This window comes from Micropterus salmoides, unplaced genomic scaffold, assembly GCF_014851395.1.
Source record: "Micropterus salmoides isolate LMB-PRFRI ecotype aquatic unplaced genomic scaffold, ASM1485139v1 Ms_hic_scaffold_6, whole genome shotgun sequence".
NCBI classification, from domain to species: Eukaryota; Metazoa; Chordata; class Actinopteri; order Centrarchiformes; family Centrarchidae; genus Micropterus; species Micropterus salmoides.
This window is the reverse complement of record NW_024044348.1, coordinates 29,205,631-29,219,720: the sequence shown is the minus strand read 5'-3', so window position 1 is coordinate 29,219,720 and position 14,090 is coordinate 29,205,631. Positions and strand designations below refer to the sequence as shown.

At 43.7% G+C, this 14,090-nt stretch overlaps 1 protein-coding gene across 1 annotated transcript in view; it reads left to right on the top strand.

The window, feature by feature from the left end:
• Positions 1–14,090, top strand: part of cd276 (CD276 molecule) — a 65,562-nt gene that overhangs the window by 5,973 nt on the left and 45,499 nt on the right. The window contains exons 3-4 of the mRNA XM_038701110.1: positions 9,654–10,004; positions 12,773–13,069. Coding sequence (XP_038557038.1) covers positions 9,654–10,004; positions 12,773–13,069 — 648 coding nt within the window. The remainder of the gene's footprint in view (positions 1–9,653; positions 10,005–12,772; positions 13,070–14,090) is intronic.

Here is a 14,090-nt window from a genome sequence, read left to right as displayed (position 1 = left end):
TCTCGGGGCTAGGGTGAGGCCCTTGCTGGAAAGTGCTAGAAGTGCAGTTTTTCTGCTGTGACTCAGGGAGTGCGATGTGGAAGTCATTCTCTTATATTTATAACACTGGGAAGCATGGCGGTGGTTGATGTTGCAACTGAAGACTCATAACTCACGCACTCAGAAGTTTTATTTCGGTAGAAATGGTTCTCCAAGAAAAACTTGTGTCATCATAATAAAAGAGACAAATAGCCTGTGCGGGCCTGATAATGTCTCAAGATATGGTAAATAAAAGAAGGGAATTGAGCATGTCAAAAGAGGGGTTGAGAGTGCGTATATTTTAACACCACCCTTTTCCCAGTTGTCTGTGTGGCTGAGACATAATGTGAATTAAAATCTCACCGTGGACGACATTCCTTTATATTAATGTATAGTCTGAAGAAGAAGGAGGAAGGCGTGCATGCCAGAACTGGGCCCAGCATACTGTGGCTCACCCACAAAGTTCACAAAGAACTTTTATCATCCAAAACAGCATGATTTAGAAAGAGCTATTTTTTGCCTTTTTCTGCACTTTGGTTGAGCTGACACAACCTCCTATCGGCCATCAGTGGCACATTTCAATCTTGACTCAGTGGACCCAAGTGTCTTCAGTGGTTCATTAGGGACCTATTCTCTCCCAGCACAAATGGGCCCGCGGCCTGCTCATTACCGGCTGTGTGGCATCCACTGCCTAACTCACTCCTCTCACCGGGAGGGAAGAGGAGGAGGAGGTGTCTGGGACTGATGGAGCCCTTTAACTCACGGGTAATGGGCTATTGTAGCTCAAACAATGATTCAGTTTCTCTCTGCTAACTGGAGCACTAAGTGAATTAGTTGGGGTCTAGTTTGATGCTATAGTCTCTGTGCATGGAATGCTTGTATGATGGTACAGAAACACTGCATGCCTTTGCGGAGCTTATTTAATTTTGTGTAATATTAGTAACTTCAGCTGTGCCACCAGCTTCAAAGAGAGTTGCGGTGCATTTTTATATCAACACAGACAAGTTCAATCTTTTGACTCTAATTGATGTATATTGAGTGCAATGTCTATTTTTTTACCAGTATAGGACAACAGTAATTATCTGAGGAACTGATTAAAGATCAGTTTGTTTATTTTTTTGCTTCTTGGCCAGAGAAACAGAAATGCTACAGACTTGTGTAATTATATGAGCCTCTGTGTATTTGTGTATATGTCTGGGTCTCCTAGGTCTCCAGGTCCCTCGCTGGGATTACTGGCTGTAATCTTCCTTGTATTCAGCCGTGTCACTGCTGGATAACTCCAGCAAGTGCCCATATCAGTAGACGCGATTAGACTTTGTGGTCTCTGCCAGCACGCTTCCTATCATCACAAACAGTATTTGTGGAAGAAAAACACAAGGACAGTGCATGGCAACAGTGTCATCCCAACGCAGTAACATTGTCTCTGTAGCTCCCAGCTGACTCAGTAGTCAGATGATGGATCATTTTCCCTGAAACCTCACCCTGATGTTACTCATACAGCACTGCACAGCTGTTGTGTCACCGCAGCGATGAGGAGGCTTGTCTGTAAGGAGTTGTTGTTTTTGTGCTTAAATGCAGTATTGAGGATGCAGAAGTGAGGGGAATTGACAACACCTACCCAGTCTGGCTTGGACCCTTGACCCTACTGGTTTGTAATAGCTTAGGTTTATTTTCATTGCACTCATTATAACCCATAGTGGTTATACATGCCAGCAAAATGCATGAACTGTCAGTGTATATGTACAGTAATAGTAGCTGAGTACAGTAACATCCTTGGCTCACTCCAGCACAGCACACAGCACTGTCAGCCAGTGGCAGAGCTAACAGGAGGCTGTCTAGCTAATTGCTTGTTGTTGTCATACTCTCTGTTCAGTTAGCACAGCTAGTAGGCAGCCAGAGCTCGCCCTGCGCAGCTCTTAGCACCCAAACAATGAAAGAGAATTGTATTTATGCAAATGCGGGATGGAAAGCTGACCCGATTTCACTCTCAGTGATGGGGGCTGTGAGGTGATTCAAATTAATTAGTCTAATTGGAGTGATTGCATCTATCGCAGTGGTCGGCAGGCACACATTATGGCGGGGCTCCGGAGCGTGAAAATAGCCCGCTCATGCCTGCATCTCTGGTGTACTTTTTAAAGGTCTGCTAACTATGAATGCCCTCTTCCTGTCCTCCTTTTCTCTTCACAGCAATTGATTCTGCAGAGAGGGGACACTTTAGCCTGTGCAGAAATTCAATTTAGGGTTATTACCCCATATCAGTGATGTTCTTGCTAATTTGATTGCGTCCAGTGAAGTATCCTTTTAAAAACAACCGAGGACAGGCTCAACAAAGATTGGTTTCGCCGCAATGCATACATAATGACCAGCCTCTGCTGGCTTGCCTCTGTCTCACCGTTCCCCAGCTCTTCTTTTCTCACAGTGCGCTCATCGAAACAGAGTGCATTACCCAACAAGCACCTCATGATTATTTCAACAAGGCCTAAAAATGCTGCCTTGTGGGATTGTTAAAAAATTGATACGGTTAATATGCCGAGATTGCAGTTCTGGAGGGGAAGAGGGGCCCGGAGCCATATGTGGGTATGCTGTGCGCCTAGTGGGCTGTGATGAATGGGTTGAACGGATGCTGATCTGTGCTTGGAAAGCATCACAGCCACTGACTTGCTGAGGAAGCAACCCGGCAGCTGACACAGGGAGACACCTACCTCCAGGGTGTTGCCTCGGTGATGTGGCGTTGGCGATGTCTGGCACGGGGGCTCTGTCATCGAGACGGCGCACAGCTGGCGACAAACTGACCCTTGCTTAACCTCGAATCGCTCCTGGTGCATGGAACCGTGAATCACCAAAGGATATGAACCTGTGAAAGAGCTGGAGTCACTTCATGAGACAGCAGATGTAAAACAAATGCCCCATCAGAGGCATCAGGAAAAAAAAAAATCATCAACTCTTCCTGGCTCCATTTTAATGAACACCATAATGTGTATACCTCAGTGTGGCAAAATTAGCTGCACTGAAGTCGCATCTGAACCCATGACTCTCCTGCCACCTTGGAGTGCTTTCTCGTCCACCAGCCCCACTCCTCCCTTTTCCATCCCCAGCCTCCTGCTCATCAAACGGCTCTCTGTCTTTCAGGCTCGTAAGCCAGAAATTCGCCCTTATCTGCCCGCTGTTCTTCAGCCGGCGCTATTATCTGACTGCCGGAGCCCATTAACAGGTTATTGAGATGGCATACATCCACGAAGGAAGTGAGACAGAGGGAACAGAGATAGGGAGCAAGAAAGAGAGTGAAAATAGTGAGTCCCATCTTGATTTGTGACATTGCTGAAAATAAGCAAGTCAGAGTCCTTGTCTTCCCCATCTGCCATCACCTGTATCTCTACCTGAGTGAGGGCACTTGCACTCCATGATGAGTTCCTGGAGCAAAAAAATGGGGAAGGAAGAGATTATGCTCAGAGCTTAATGTTGAAAGTGACCCCTTTACACCACAGATGGCTTTAAGACTCCCTTATAATCTCATCCATATTGTGCCTCTTTCTCTGAGGTGCCAATTGAAAGCCGCTGCCCAAGACACAGACTATTTTTCAGATTGCTAATTTCGAACCAAATCGCTCTTACTATGCACACACTCCCATCGCTCCCTTAATGTCTTCCAGATGCTAATTCTTTTTTCGGAATGGGAGTCTTTTGGACATCCACATCTGCTCCTGACGGCATGAAATCAAAAGCTAGCTTTCCCCTCAGACTTTTACAGGGATTGGTTATATCATAAGAATAATCGGTATGAAAGGACTCACAGATCCTTTGAGCAGAATCCTTTGATGTTCAGGTGGTGCAAAATGTCCAGAATGAAAATGTGTTGAGCTGCAGTTATGCTCATCAACAGATGGGGGCAGTGTTGTAAAAGCATATTCTCCTGCTTCTCTGCTTGCCTGACCAAACCCTACTGTCATTGCAGTCTGTTAGTATTGCACCTGTTTACTTTGCTGTGTCAATTTTATATTGCCCCCTCCGGTGTTATTGCTTGAGTTTTCCTTATGTATGAAACCATTTTAATATTTCCATGTCACATTGTTCCGCAGGGTTTTTGACATACCCCTTAAACATGTGTAGGCCTAATTGATGTGCTTAACAAAAGGCTGATTGTGTAAATGACTATGTTCACTGTCTGTTATTGAACTGTCACCACTGTTACCTTTATAAAGAGAGTGTGAGGTGCTACTCTTTGTGTGGTTGTAGTCGGTTTTGAACTGAGTCAAGTTAGAATTATTTGTTGTATTGCTTATTGAGACAGGGGATTGGGATTGAATTGCATGTTAAAACATGTGTGTTTATGAATGCAAATCTGCCTGCCGATTGTGTGTGTATCTGTGTTTGTGTGTGTCAAGGACAGTACAGGGACCTGGACAACATCTGTACTAGCGTTGTGTAGGCTACACCTGTGTGTTTGTATGCGAGTGTCGCTGGTCATGCTGATGGGAACCTCTCTGCTCCAGAGCGGCGTCTCCATTGTAGTGTCTCATGTCCAATTCCTCAGACAGTGTGTTGCTGTGGAGCTGTCAGGAGTCATACAGGTGTGGAATATCAATGTGTTCTCTGCCGTTTGGGCGTCTGTGTCTCCATGAAATTGTGTGTGGGATGGTGTGTTTGTGTGTGTACAGCTGGATATTATTTGGATTTTATTGATACTGATACCACAGATACTGTTAATACCAATGCTAACTTTTACCAGTTCCCTTATCCAACAACGCAGAGCCATTGTAATACATATTTACTTACCACTTGTTACAGCTTCCACACAATAGATTTTCTGCAAAAATATTCCTCTCCAGCTGTCAAGTCAATAAACGGCAGCAGAAATTAAATAACCATCGTTTTAAATGAAGACTCACACTCATACAGAACTGATCATTTCTGGCATCAGCATGATGAGGTTTTTTGAAATGTGGAATATTTTGTCCCAGAAGGGATAAGCTGCTAGAATTCAGCAATGATCAACAGTTTGATACAACTCCCTACCAATGGAGCATGCTGTGGCTCTAGCTGGGCTCATGTCTATGGATATAAATTAAGGATGATCAAAAGAATGATTCCAGCCTCTGAGAAACACACAACTTTGCTATTTCGCACTTTTCTTCTCTCGTTCTTACTATTAAATTGGTTTAATTTGACCCACACCCATTTTGAAGGCTTGAAATATGTCTGCAGAATGTTTGATTTCATGTCAGCTAATGGATTACAATTGTGACCGGTTTTCACTGTGGAAGAAAAAGCAGAAAATGACCATAAAAACTCTTGCAGCATAATCCACTTCTCTGCTGTCCATCTGTGTCCTCAGTGTGTTCCAAACAGTCACAGTTTTGCCAAAACTCTGCGAAATGCACAATGTCCATCTCTCGGTCCTAAAAAGATGTATTTTATGACAATAGTCCGATAATGTTTGCCCACTAGCTCACCACATTTTCTTTCCTACTTAAATTGTTGTCAGTCTCTGTGTATGCCAGAAACCCCAAATACAATGACTTTGACTCAGTTTTTATACGCCACCAGAAAAGAAATAAAACTATAAAACAGTGTATTTACATGTTAAATGATTTTATCCCAACTTGTTTCTGTGCATTTTACATTGAATGTCTATGTAGGCCTGTCAGTCATTAAACTATTAATATCTCAAAATTAAAAAAAAAAATATATATATGTTTAACTGACATATATGAAATAATTTGTGAAAGCCCCACATCACCACTTTCAACTGGTTTTCTGAGCATGTCTCTACATAATCTATAAATTAAGTTATTTTATTATGAATAAAACATGCTCACCGATGAATAGACAGACTCCAGAGGAAATCGTTTCATGCGCCAGTGTCCCTGGAAGCCATGCCACAGTGCACGTAATATTAGTACCCTGGAACTTTACATTTGAATGGAATGTAGACAGCATTAATGTTATTAATACAGTTTTTCTGTCATGGTATGTTAAAATGTCTGCCATGAAAAGGGCCTGTTATAAGATACTGTGTGTCTGTTAGAGAGGCACTTTAGCACTTCTAGTCTCTTTACCATGTGCCTTGCTTTATGTGGTGACCATAGCTATTAGTTTACACTAACAGTGTGATCCTGGACAGTGTGTATAAAAAAAATCTGAAGTGCAGTGTAGCTTTTAATAGCATCTGTTCAAAATAGATTCAGTTTCTTTAATGGTAAAATCAACACAGGTGTGAGGTGCACACATCAAACCCAGTCAAACGAATGCCTACATCTACAAAACTAGATTGACTGGTGAAGGCTGATAATCCCAGTCCACTTATCGTTTGTGCACACACTGTATTTTGAAGCACATGTGGGTGCAAGCATGTGCACTCACTTGTCTTTATATGCCATATGTGAGATATCACTGGATCTTATTTACCAACTGCCTCATGCGTCACCCTGCAAGCACCCCCACCCTATTTAAGCTGTGACCCTACTATTTGCTGTCTGTTTGCATCCCACGCTGTCTCTGTCTCACACTGCTGTGTCTAGCTAGCTTCGGTTTACTATAAAAAAAACCCAACATGACAGAAGCAAATCCAGCAGCAGCCATGCCTTGCACACCTGAGGAAAGCATGATGGGAGGAGGTGTTGATAGTGGCGAGGTGGTGAGCAGTCTTAAAAGTAAAGTGGAGAGCAGTGTGAAGATCACTTGCAGCCTTTTCTAGCCAGCCCTGTGCCTCGCTGCTAAGCAGGGCCCGTTGCCAGCGCCCGCGAAGGCTGTAATGAGTTTATTTCATGTCGGCTGTGAAAGTGCCCGTCTCTGTCTCGCAGGCACTCAAACAGAGCTGAGGCCCATAAACACAAAGTGCAGTGTGTAAATCCCCACAGTCTGACATCTCCCAGCCTGCCCTCTATGGCTTCTGAGCATCTCTTTATCGAGAGGGAGAGGCGAGATCCCCACTTACCCCTCCAGAAGACACCACGGCCCCTAGCTATAAGGTGCAGCCCGGCCCCCTCACCAAAGACAACTTGTTATAATCTTTAACCTCAACTACTTAAACTTGTCTGTTTAAAGATTGCATGATTTTTTATTTTTTTTTTATTTCATGTCAAGGACAGAGCATGCTGTTTGCAGGTGAAAGTGCACACTGATTCGCTTTGGCTCGTGGTATTTCACCTCTGACGAATAGGACATCAGATGTGCGCTTTCCATGACGTCAGCCAGCCTGGCTTGCCCTCCTCTCCTGTCCAGTGCCCTCCCCTTGATGCAATGCAAAATGCTCCGCCTTTGTTCTCTTTCCAAGCGTCTGTGTCACTACACAAGGTCCCTGTATAGAGAGATGCGTCCTCTCAGGGCCTCGGAGCGAGTGTTAGGTCACTGGTTTAAGAAGCAGCGAGTGAAAGAGGAGGAGCGAGATATAGAAAGAGGAAGCAGAGTTTCTATCTCTCTCTTCTCTCTGACATGGCTTTGGTCTGTGTTGAGGGATTAGTGTGTGAGGCTCCACCACAGGCTCATCCATGGCTTGTTTCCAGATATTATCTTTAAGTGTGAGCTCAACACCGGCCTTTCTTTCTCTCCGCTTCCCTTCCCCCTTCTTGTATGAACTCAGTGGTGTGAGTCATACCAGGCTGCTCGGGGAGTGATTTAATTGCTCTCTGTCCTCCTCCTTCAACATTCACGTCTCAGAAAGGGGCTGTCACTGACCCTCCACTCCTACAAAATAAGCAAAAAACACCAGTGCCCTATTCATTACCGCAAAGGTTGGGCCACCTCCAAAGACAGCAAAATACACACTCCAGAAATTTGCTCCGTTATCCCTATTGATGGTGGCACAATACCGCCTTCTCCTGCCGTGCTTTGCCCTGATAACTATTCTGTATTGTTTGCCATGCTGTAGTCCAGCTGAGTGAATGCAGGCACAATATGGGGTGATGGGGTGAAAACTTTTGAAGTAGCTTTTCTAATCACAGTAAGGGGGAAAAAACTGCCATTTTCACCATGGGTTAGGGTGAGAATTGTTGTGTGACTGGTTGGTAAGGAGGCTTCAGATTGCTCCAGGTCAAGCTGTAGGGCAACATTTTCATTCAAAATAAAGAAATGCCAACCCATGAACCCGTGACACAGGTATGATGGACTATTATAGCAAAACAGCTTTGTTTTGTTTTCCAGGTTTCCTGTTTCTGTTTTATATTTGATGCTTGGGGGGAAAAAAAACAATTGTTTGTCATAAAAAAAAAGTGCCCCTCACTTACAGGCTTTTCATTAGGGCCCGAACTCCCCAGGTTTAGGTGGAGCAGTGGGGTATTTAGACATCCCTCTGTGTATTCTTGTCCCACTTCTCTGCACTTGTGAGGTTAGCCAGTAGGTGGCACTGTTCCTACAGATCAGCACGTTGTTGGGGTGTAATGTGGGGAGGCTACCTTGCTGGGAATGGCTGAATGTGATTGAAAATAGGTCTGCCTTGACATAGCAATACCCATCCCTATATGAACCCTCTCAGATGAAAGACTTGTTTGTTGTTAATGGGGGAAGTAATTATTGCACCTCTGCAGCAGTCAAAGCTCCTTAACAGCAAAGTGATCCAACGTTGTCATTGGCTGTGTGATAGACAGAGCTCAAAAAGGGGTGAGGAGGCTAAAATGCCACTGTGATTTTAACAACCAGAGAGGCTGAACATAAAATAGAGTGTATGGCTCCAGGGGCCGGCTGGCTGATGAGTGTCTCAGAGTTGCCTAAGAGCAGACAGAGATCAATGGAGAATGCTGACTACTACTATGGATGTACTCTGGGCTGCCTGAGATGGCTACTTATCCAGAATGATTATGCAGTGTACTCTAGAAAAACAAAACACACAGGCACACACACACACACACACACACACACACACAGATGCACAGAAAACTTAAGCAGCCGGTGAGTGGAAGGGAGTCACTTTTTATTCCCACAAAAAAACACACACACTCAGGAGTTTTTGCTGCTGTTATACCCCCCCCCCCCCCAACAGATTTCTCACTTTTGATTTAACTAACGATTTAACTAAAGCTATACAGATGTTGTTGCTTCCGATCGCTGAGTTTCAGCGCACTGAGCCATCGCCAGGAGGCAAAGCCTATAGGAACACAAAGTCCTAATGCTTACCTCCAGATCCCTCTTCTTCCCTCTTGCCTTCATCCCGTCTCGCCCGCTCTGTGCTACCATGCTGCACAAACAAAGTGGATGTTTCTGAAGCAGTCACAGCATATATTTCAAAATGCTGCATTGATTTTTTTTCCCAAAGGCATTCAAATTTGACTAGGTGTCAGTCTGTCACATTTGAACACAGCACACCGAATTAATGCTGTGATTCAGTGAATACTGTATGTTTATGCTAGGCCTGGGCCAAATAGTATTTACTAATATTGTTTATTGTCTATTTTAGACTGCCTAGGTGACAAATGGGTGATGTTTGGCATATAAGATTGACACAGTGAAAGTTGCAGAGTCAAGATGATGTGAGGAAGATTTTGTGTATTTCATATATTTTTCAGTGGTTGACAGCGTACCTGACATTTTCTAACATACAGCAAAACACACCCCTATCTAAGTAGGAAAAACACAATATTATTAGTTTTTTCATTTACATTTTTTATTGACATCTATCAAATTTCCGACCTCTTCTATTGTAGCTGTGGTGGAAGTGCTTGTCCCAGAGCAGCCAGTGGTGGCGCTGCACGGCAAGGATGCCATACTTAGCTGCTCCTTCAACCACACCAGCCCCTTTGACCTGTCTGATGTGAGCGTCTTCTGGCAGCTGACAGACACCAAACGCAGTGTGCACATGTACAGGGAGGGACGCGACCAGCTGGTGGACCAGGCTGAGAGATTTGCCAACCGTACCAGCCTGTTCCCCGCCCAGCTGGGCACGGGCAACGCTTCGCTTCTGTTGAGCCGGGTGGTGGTGGCTGATGAAGGCAGCTATACCTGCTTCGTCAGGGTGAAGGACTACAGCAGTGCTGCTTTGCTGCTGCAGGTGGCCGGTGAGTCAAGCTGTGACGCCCATGACACATGAACACTCACATGGACACTTATAACCAGGAACGGGGCTGCAAATAACTACACCCTATATACCGTGCATTGCCTCAGTTATGTTGCTTTTTCCTGTGTAATAATGTTTATTTGCATAATATATATATATTATATTATTATTATTATTATATTATATAACACCAAGATTGGCTTTAATTGACACTGATAATTAGTATTCACTCGAATTCTCTCTGATAATCGATGAGTCATGTTTATCAAGCAACAATGTCACAAAACAGAAAGATACCAATTTGGATATTTGAGGATTTTAAAATCTGATATTCCGATATATCTGGGATATTCCTCTTTTCAGAAACACATAACATAAGCAAAGATTAGTCCTAACATTTTTTATGTGTAGTTATGAGACCTCGCCAAGATAACATGACATAATGCATAAACTAATTGCTATAAATAGTACTTTGAACAAAAGTACAGCTGGTTATGTCAGATGTTGGCCATGTTTTCTGGCAGACAAACTGTGTGTTGCCAACAGGTGAGTTACAGAGTGCCCTCTGTTGGACAAACTATGCATTGACAACACTCATAACACCAGTGACGGATCAGTAGTCCGTATCTCCGTTTTTTTTTTAAGTGTCATTATTGGCTGTTATAAACATAAATGCTGATTTATCTGCAATTAGATCACATTGGCCAATAATATCGGCACACTGATTTATTGGGTCTGGGCTCTACTTCTTATACACATTTTTCAACAATGTCATTTTATACAATTGAATCAGAGCAAAATAATTACAAGATGGATTAATAATAATAACAAATAATTTGTTACAGCCCTAAATGTATGCATTTCTTTGATTAATTCCATTTTATGTTTGGGACACCAGCAATTTAGGATAGCACTGGCATTAAGTTAGGGGATTCACCGAAGGCAGATTAAAAAAATTAAGCAGTGGGGGCCGTGATGTGGTAAGCTCGAAAAATGCTGGATCCTACATTTCCCATGATACAACCTGATAGTATCTTTTGTTAGGCTTCTCCTGACTGGTAAATACACATAGCTTTACCACTCCACTCCCCTAGTTTGTAATGCAGACTTTCTATAATTTGTCACCAAACTTAGATCAATGTGATGACATCATCAGAGTTAGTTTTCTCAGACTAGAAAAAACTTGCCGAGAGCCACAGAAAACATTATATTATAATTATATTGTAATGGTTTTCACACACACACACACACACACACACACACACACACACACATGTTTATTGTGTTAGAGTGCAAGGTAATTATAACAATCCAAAGAACTAAACACATGAAATAGAAATGTTTTAAGGATTCCTTCTGTTGTTCAATGCATCGGCTAGATAACGGATAAATGCTGTTTCATCAGCTAATGTTTGCATCGTAGTTTCACTTTACATTTTGAATTGATTGGCTTGAAAGTGATTTGACCTCAACACTTATACACATCTATACACTAATACTATTCAATTAAATGCATTATACAGTTATCTATGGTGAAGGCGAGTCATTTCTTTTCACTAGATGTAAACAGGTGATAAACTGTTTCCTCAGGGCCGCTGAGCAGCGTTGTTGGTCAATAAGCGCTGATTGTGGTCTCTGTCATGGTCAATATCTGCTGACTTTGATTATTAGCTGTTGTTGCGGTCAATCAGCCTCCACCAACATTGTCTCTGCTGTGTGACTATATCGCCCACCTTCACAGCTGAGCACTTTTTATTTATTTATAATGATACTGTGTGCCTTTCCTTCCTTCTCCCATTTCTATATCTGTTGTAAGATTGTCCCTGTGTTATCTGAGGATGAATGTGCATTAGGCAGTGTTAATGAATAATATTTTTTTCCTCCTTGTTGGGGAGAGGGAAAACAATGTCTCCAACGGGGACAACTGGGTTCCATTTTATGCATTAGATTTATAGATCTTCTATTTTTAGCATGCATTTACTGTTAACATTGGAGACTTCCTTCATGCTGTGCTGGAAGAAAATGAAAGGAGCCCTCGATGGAAATCTGCATGTCAGTCAAATGGACAGCTGGGGATGGTAGCATGTACCACGCTAAATCTGTCTTTGTGTTAAGAGTCCACTTTTCAAAAAGCAGCTCAGACAAACTTATTTCATCTCGCCCTCAGCTCCACCCCATTGTTTGCTGTGAAATGATTGGTTCTGGGAATACAGCAGCCTCTTTCCCCACCACCCCTGTAACTCGTGCTTTTGCTCAAGGGATTGGAGAAGCGTGATTTCAGCCCAGGCTGACGATTCACCCCTCACCTCCACCTGTCTACCCTCTTTTCTATGCCATAGGCTGAGTCATCCCAAATCTCCAAGCCTGCCAGTTTTCTCCCAGGCCTGCCCACCTCAGCGCCCCGGCTTGCACCGTATTTCCTTTCTGGGAGTGGCTCATTGCTTTGGCACTCTAGAGAGAGCAGCGTTAGAGTGTAGGAATGCAGCATCAGGATGTACCACAGATGCTGTCCGTGTCTGTGGGATCTTAAGCACTGTGTTATGCTAAGCTCCCTAAATATAATTAAGAATTTAATGGGAATCATGTCAAACAGTTCCCAGGGTGACTCTCACTGCAGAGAATCTAACTAAAGTCAGTATGTGTCTGCTGCTCTCTTATCCTCTCCCCCTTCTCACACATCCTTACCAACCCCATACCTACTTTTCTCCTCTCTCCCACCCTGAATCCCTCCCGTCTTCCTCTTTCTGTTTACACTTGCCTTTTTTTCAGCCCCCTATTCCAAGCCTGTAGTGACTTTGGAGCCTGAATCCAACCTGCGGCCAGGTGATGAGGTGGCCTTGACTTGTGAGGCCTATGGCGGTTATCCTCAAGCTAGTGTGATATGGCAAGATGGGGGCGGGCGCAACTTGACGGACAATTTCACCACTTCAGTGGTGGCCAATGAGGAAGGGCTGTTCACTCTGACCAGCATGCTGACAGTTGTGCTGGAGCCCAACAGCACCTACAGCTGCCGACTGATCAATCCACTACTGGGTGAGGAGGGCTACTCCTTTGTCACAATCACAGGTGAGTGTGGTTCTTCATCTCTCTTTCTCTATAAATAGCTTCTGGGTCTTTCAGTCAGTGTTGTCACTCCCATTCTGGTGCAAAGTTTCCAGCTCAGACTAATCTTGTTTTCAGTCATGCATACGCAGAGTTTCTTATTAAAGTTGTGTGCTTTCATGAATCAATCCATCAGTCATATTTTATGCTTTATTGGAGACAACTTTTTGCTTTGTCTTTCTAAGGCACTGTTTCCTGCTAAGAGTAACTGTTCAGCTCCACCTAAATTAATAAGAAATAATGAAATGTCCAATTATGGTTCAATAAGCATAACCCATCAAACCCATCAGTTCTTGTGCATCATTAAATTAGATCAGTGGGTGATTATTTCTCTGAGGATAGTCAAATAGCTATTCATCACATATTTGAGAAGGCAATACAGTAATAAAAGATTGTGCTAGATTGATTGATTGGTCTCCTAGCTGCTGTCTGCAGAGAAAGTCTGCTAACCAGGAGGTAGATTGATATGTTTGCCTTTCTTTGATTGTTAGATGTAATCTTGAGCTGGGTGTGTGACAGTATCTATGTGATAGGTCTAATGGTCTCCTCAACCTGCCCACCACCGCCACCCACTGCCCAAGCCTCCCCACCACCCTGCTGGTATACTCTGTGTGTTAAGTGCAAGGAGAGTGTCGTGTAAGGTGGGCCAAGGCTGGGTCTCTAATGGGAGCAGCATTGTGTGAAATGGCTCATAAATAAGTAAAGGTGGCCTGAGCCTGCTCTCTGGGCTGGAGCTGGTGCTGGAGCTCGGGCTGGTGAGGCGGAGGTCGAGGCAGAGGTCAGGGAGTGCTGCTCCACTGGGCTGGGAAATGACTGTGCTGTCTGGAAACAGGATGGTCGATTGGCAGGCAGCCTTGCTGGACGGCTGAGGGAAGGTGGCCTTTCTAACAGTTTGGTTGGCCTCTTTCAAAACAGCACAGATAATCAGTCAGAGGGACCACTGGGGGAGTGGAGAAAGGTATTAAACACATGGTAAGAATGAAAT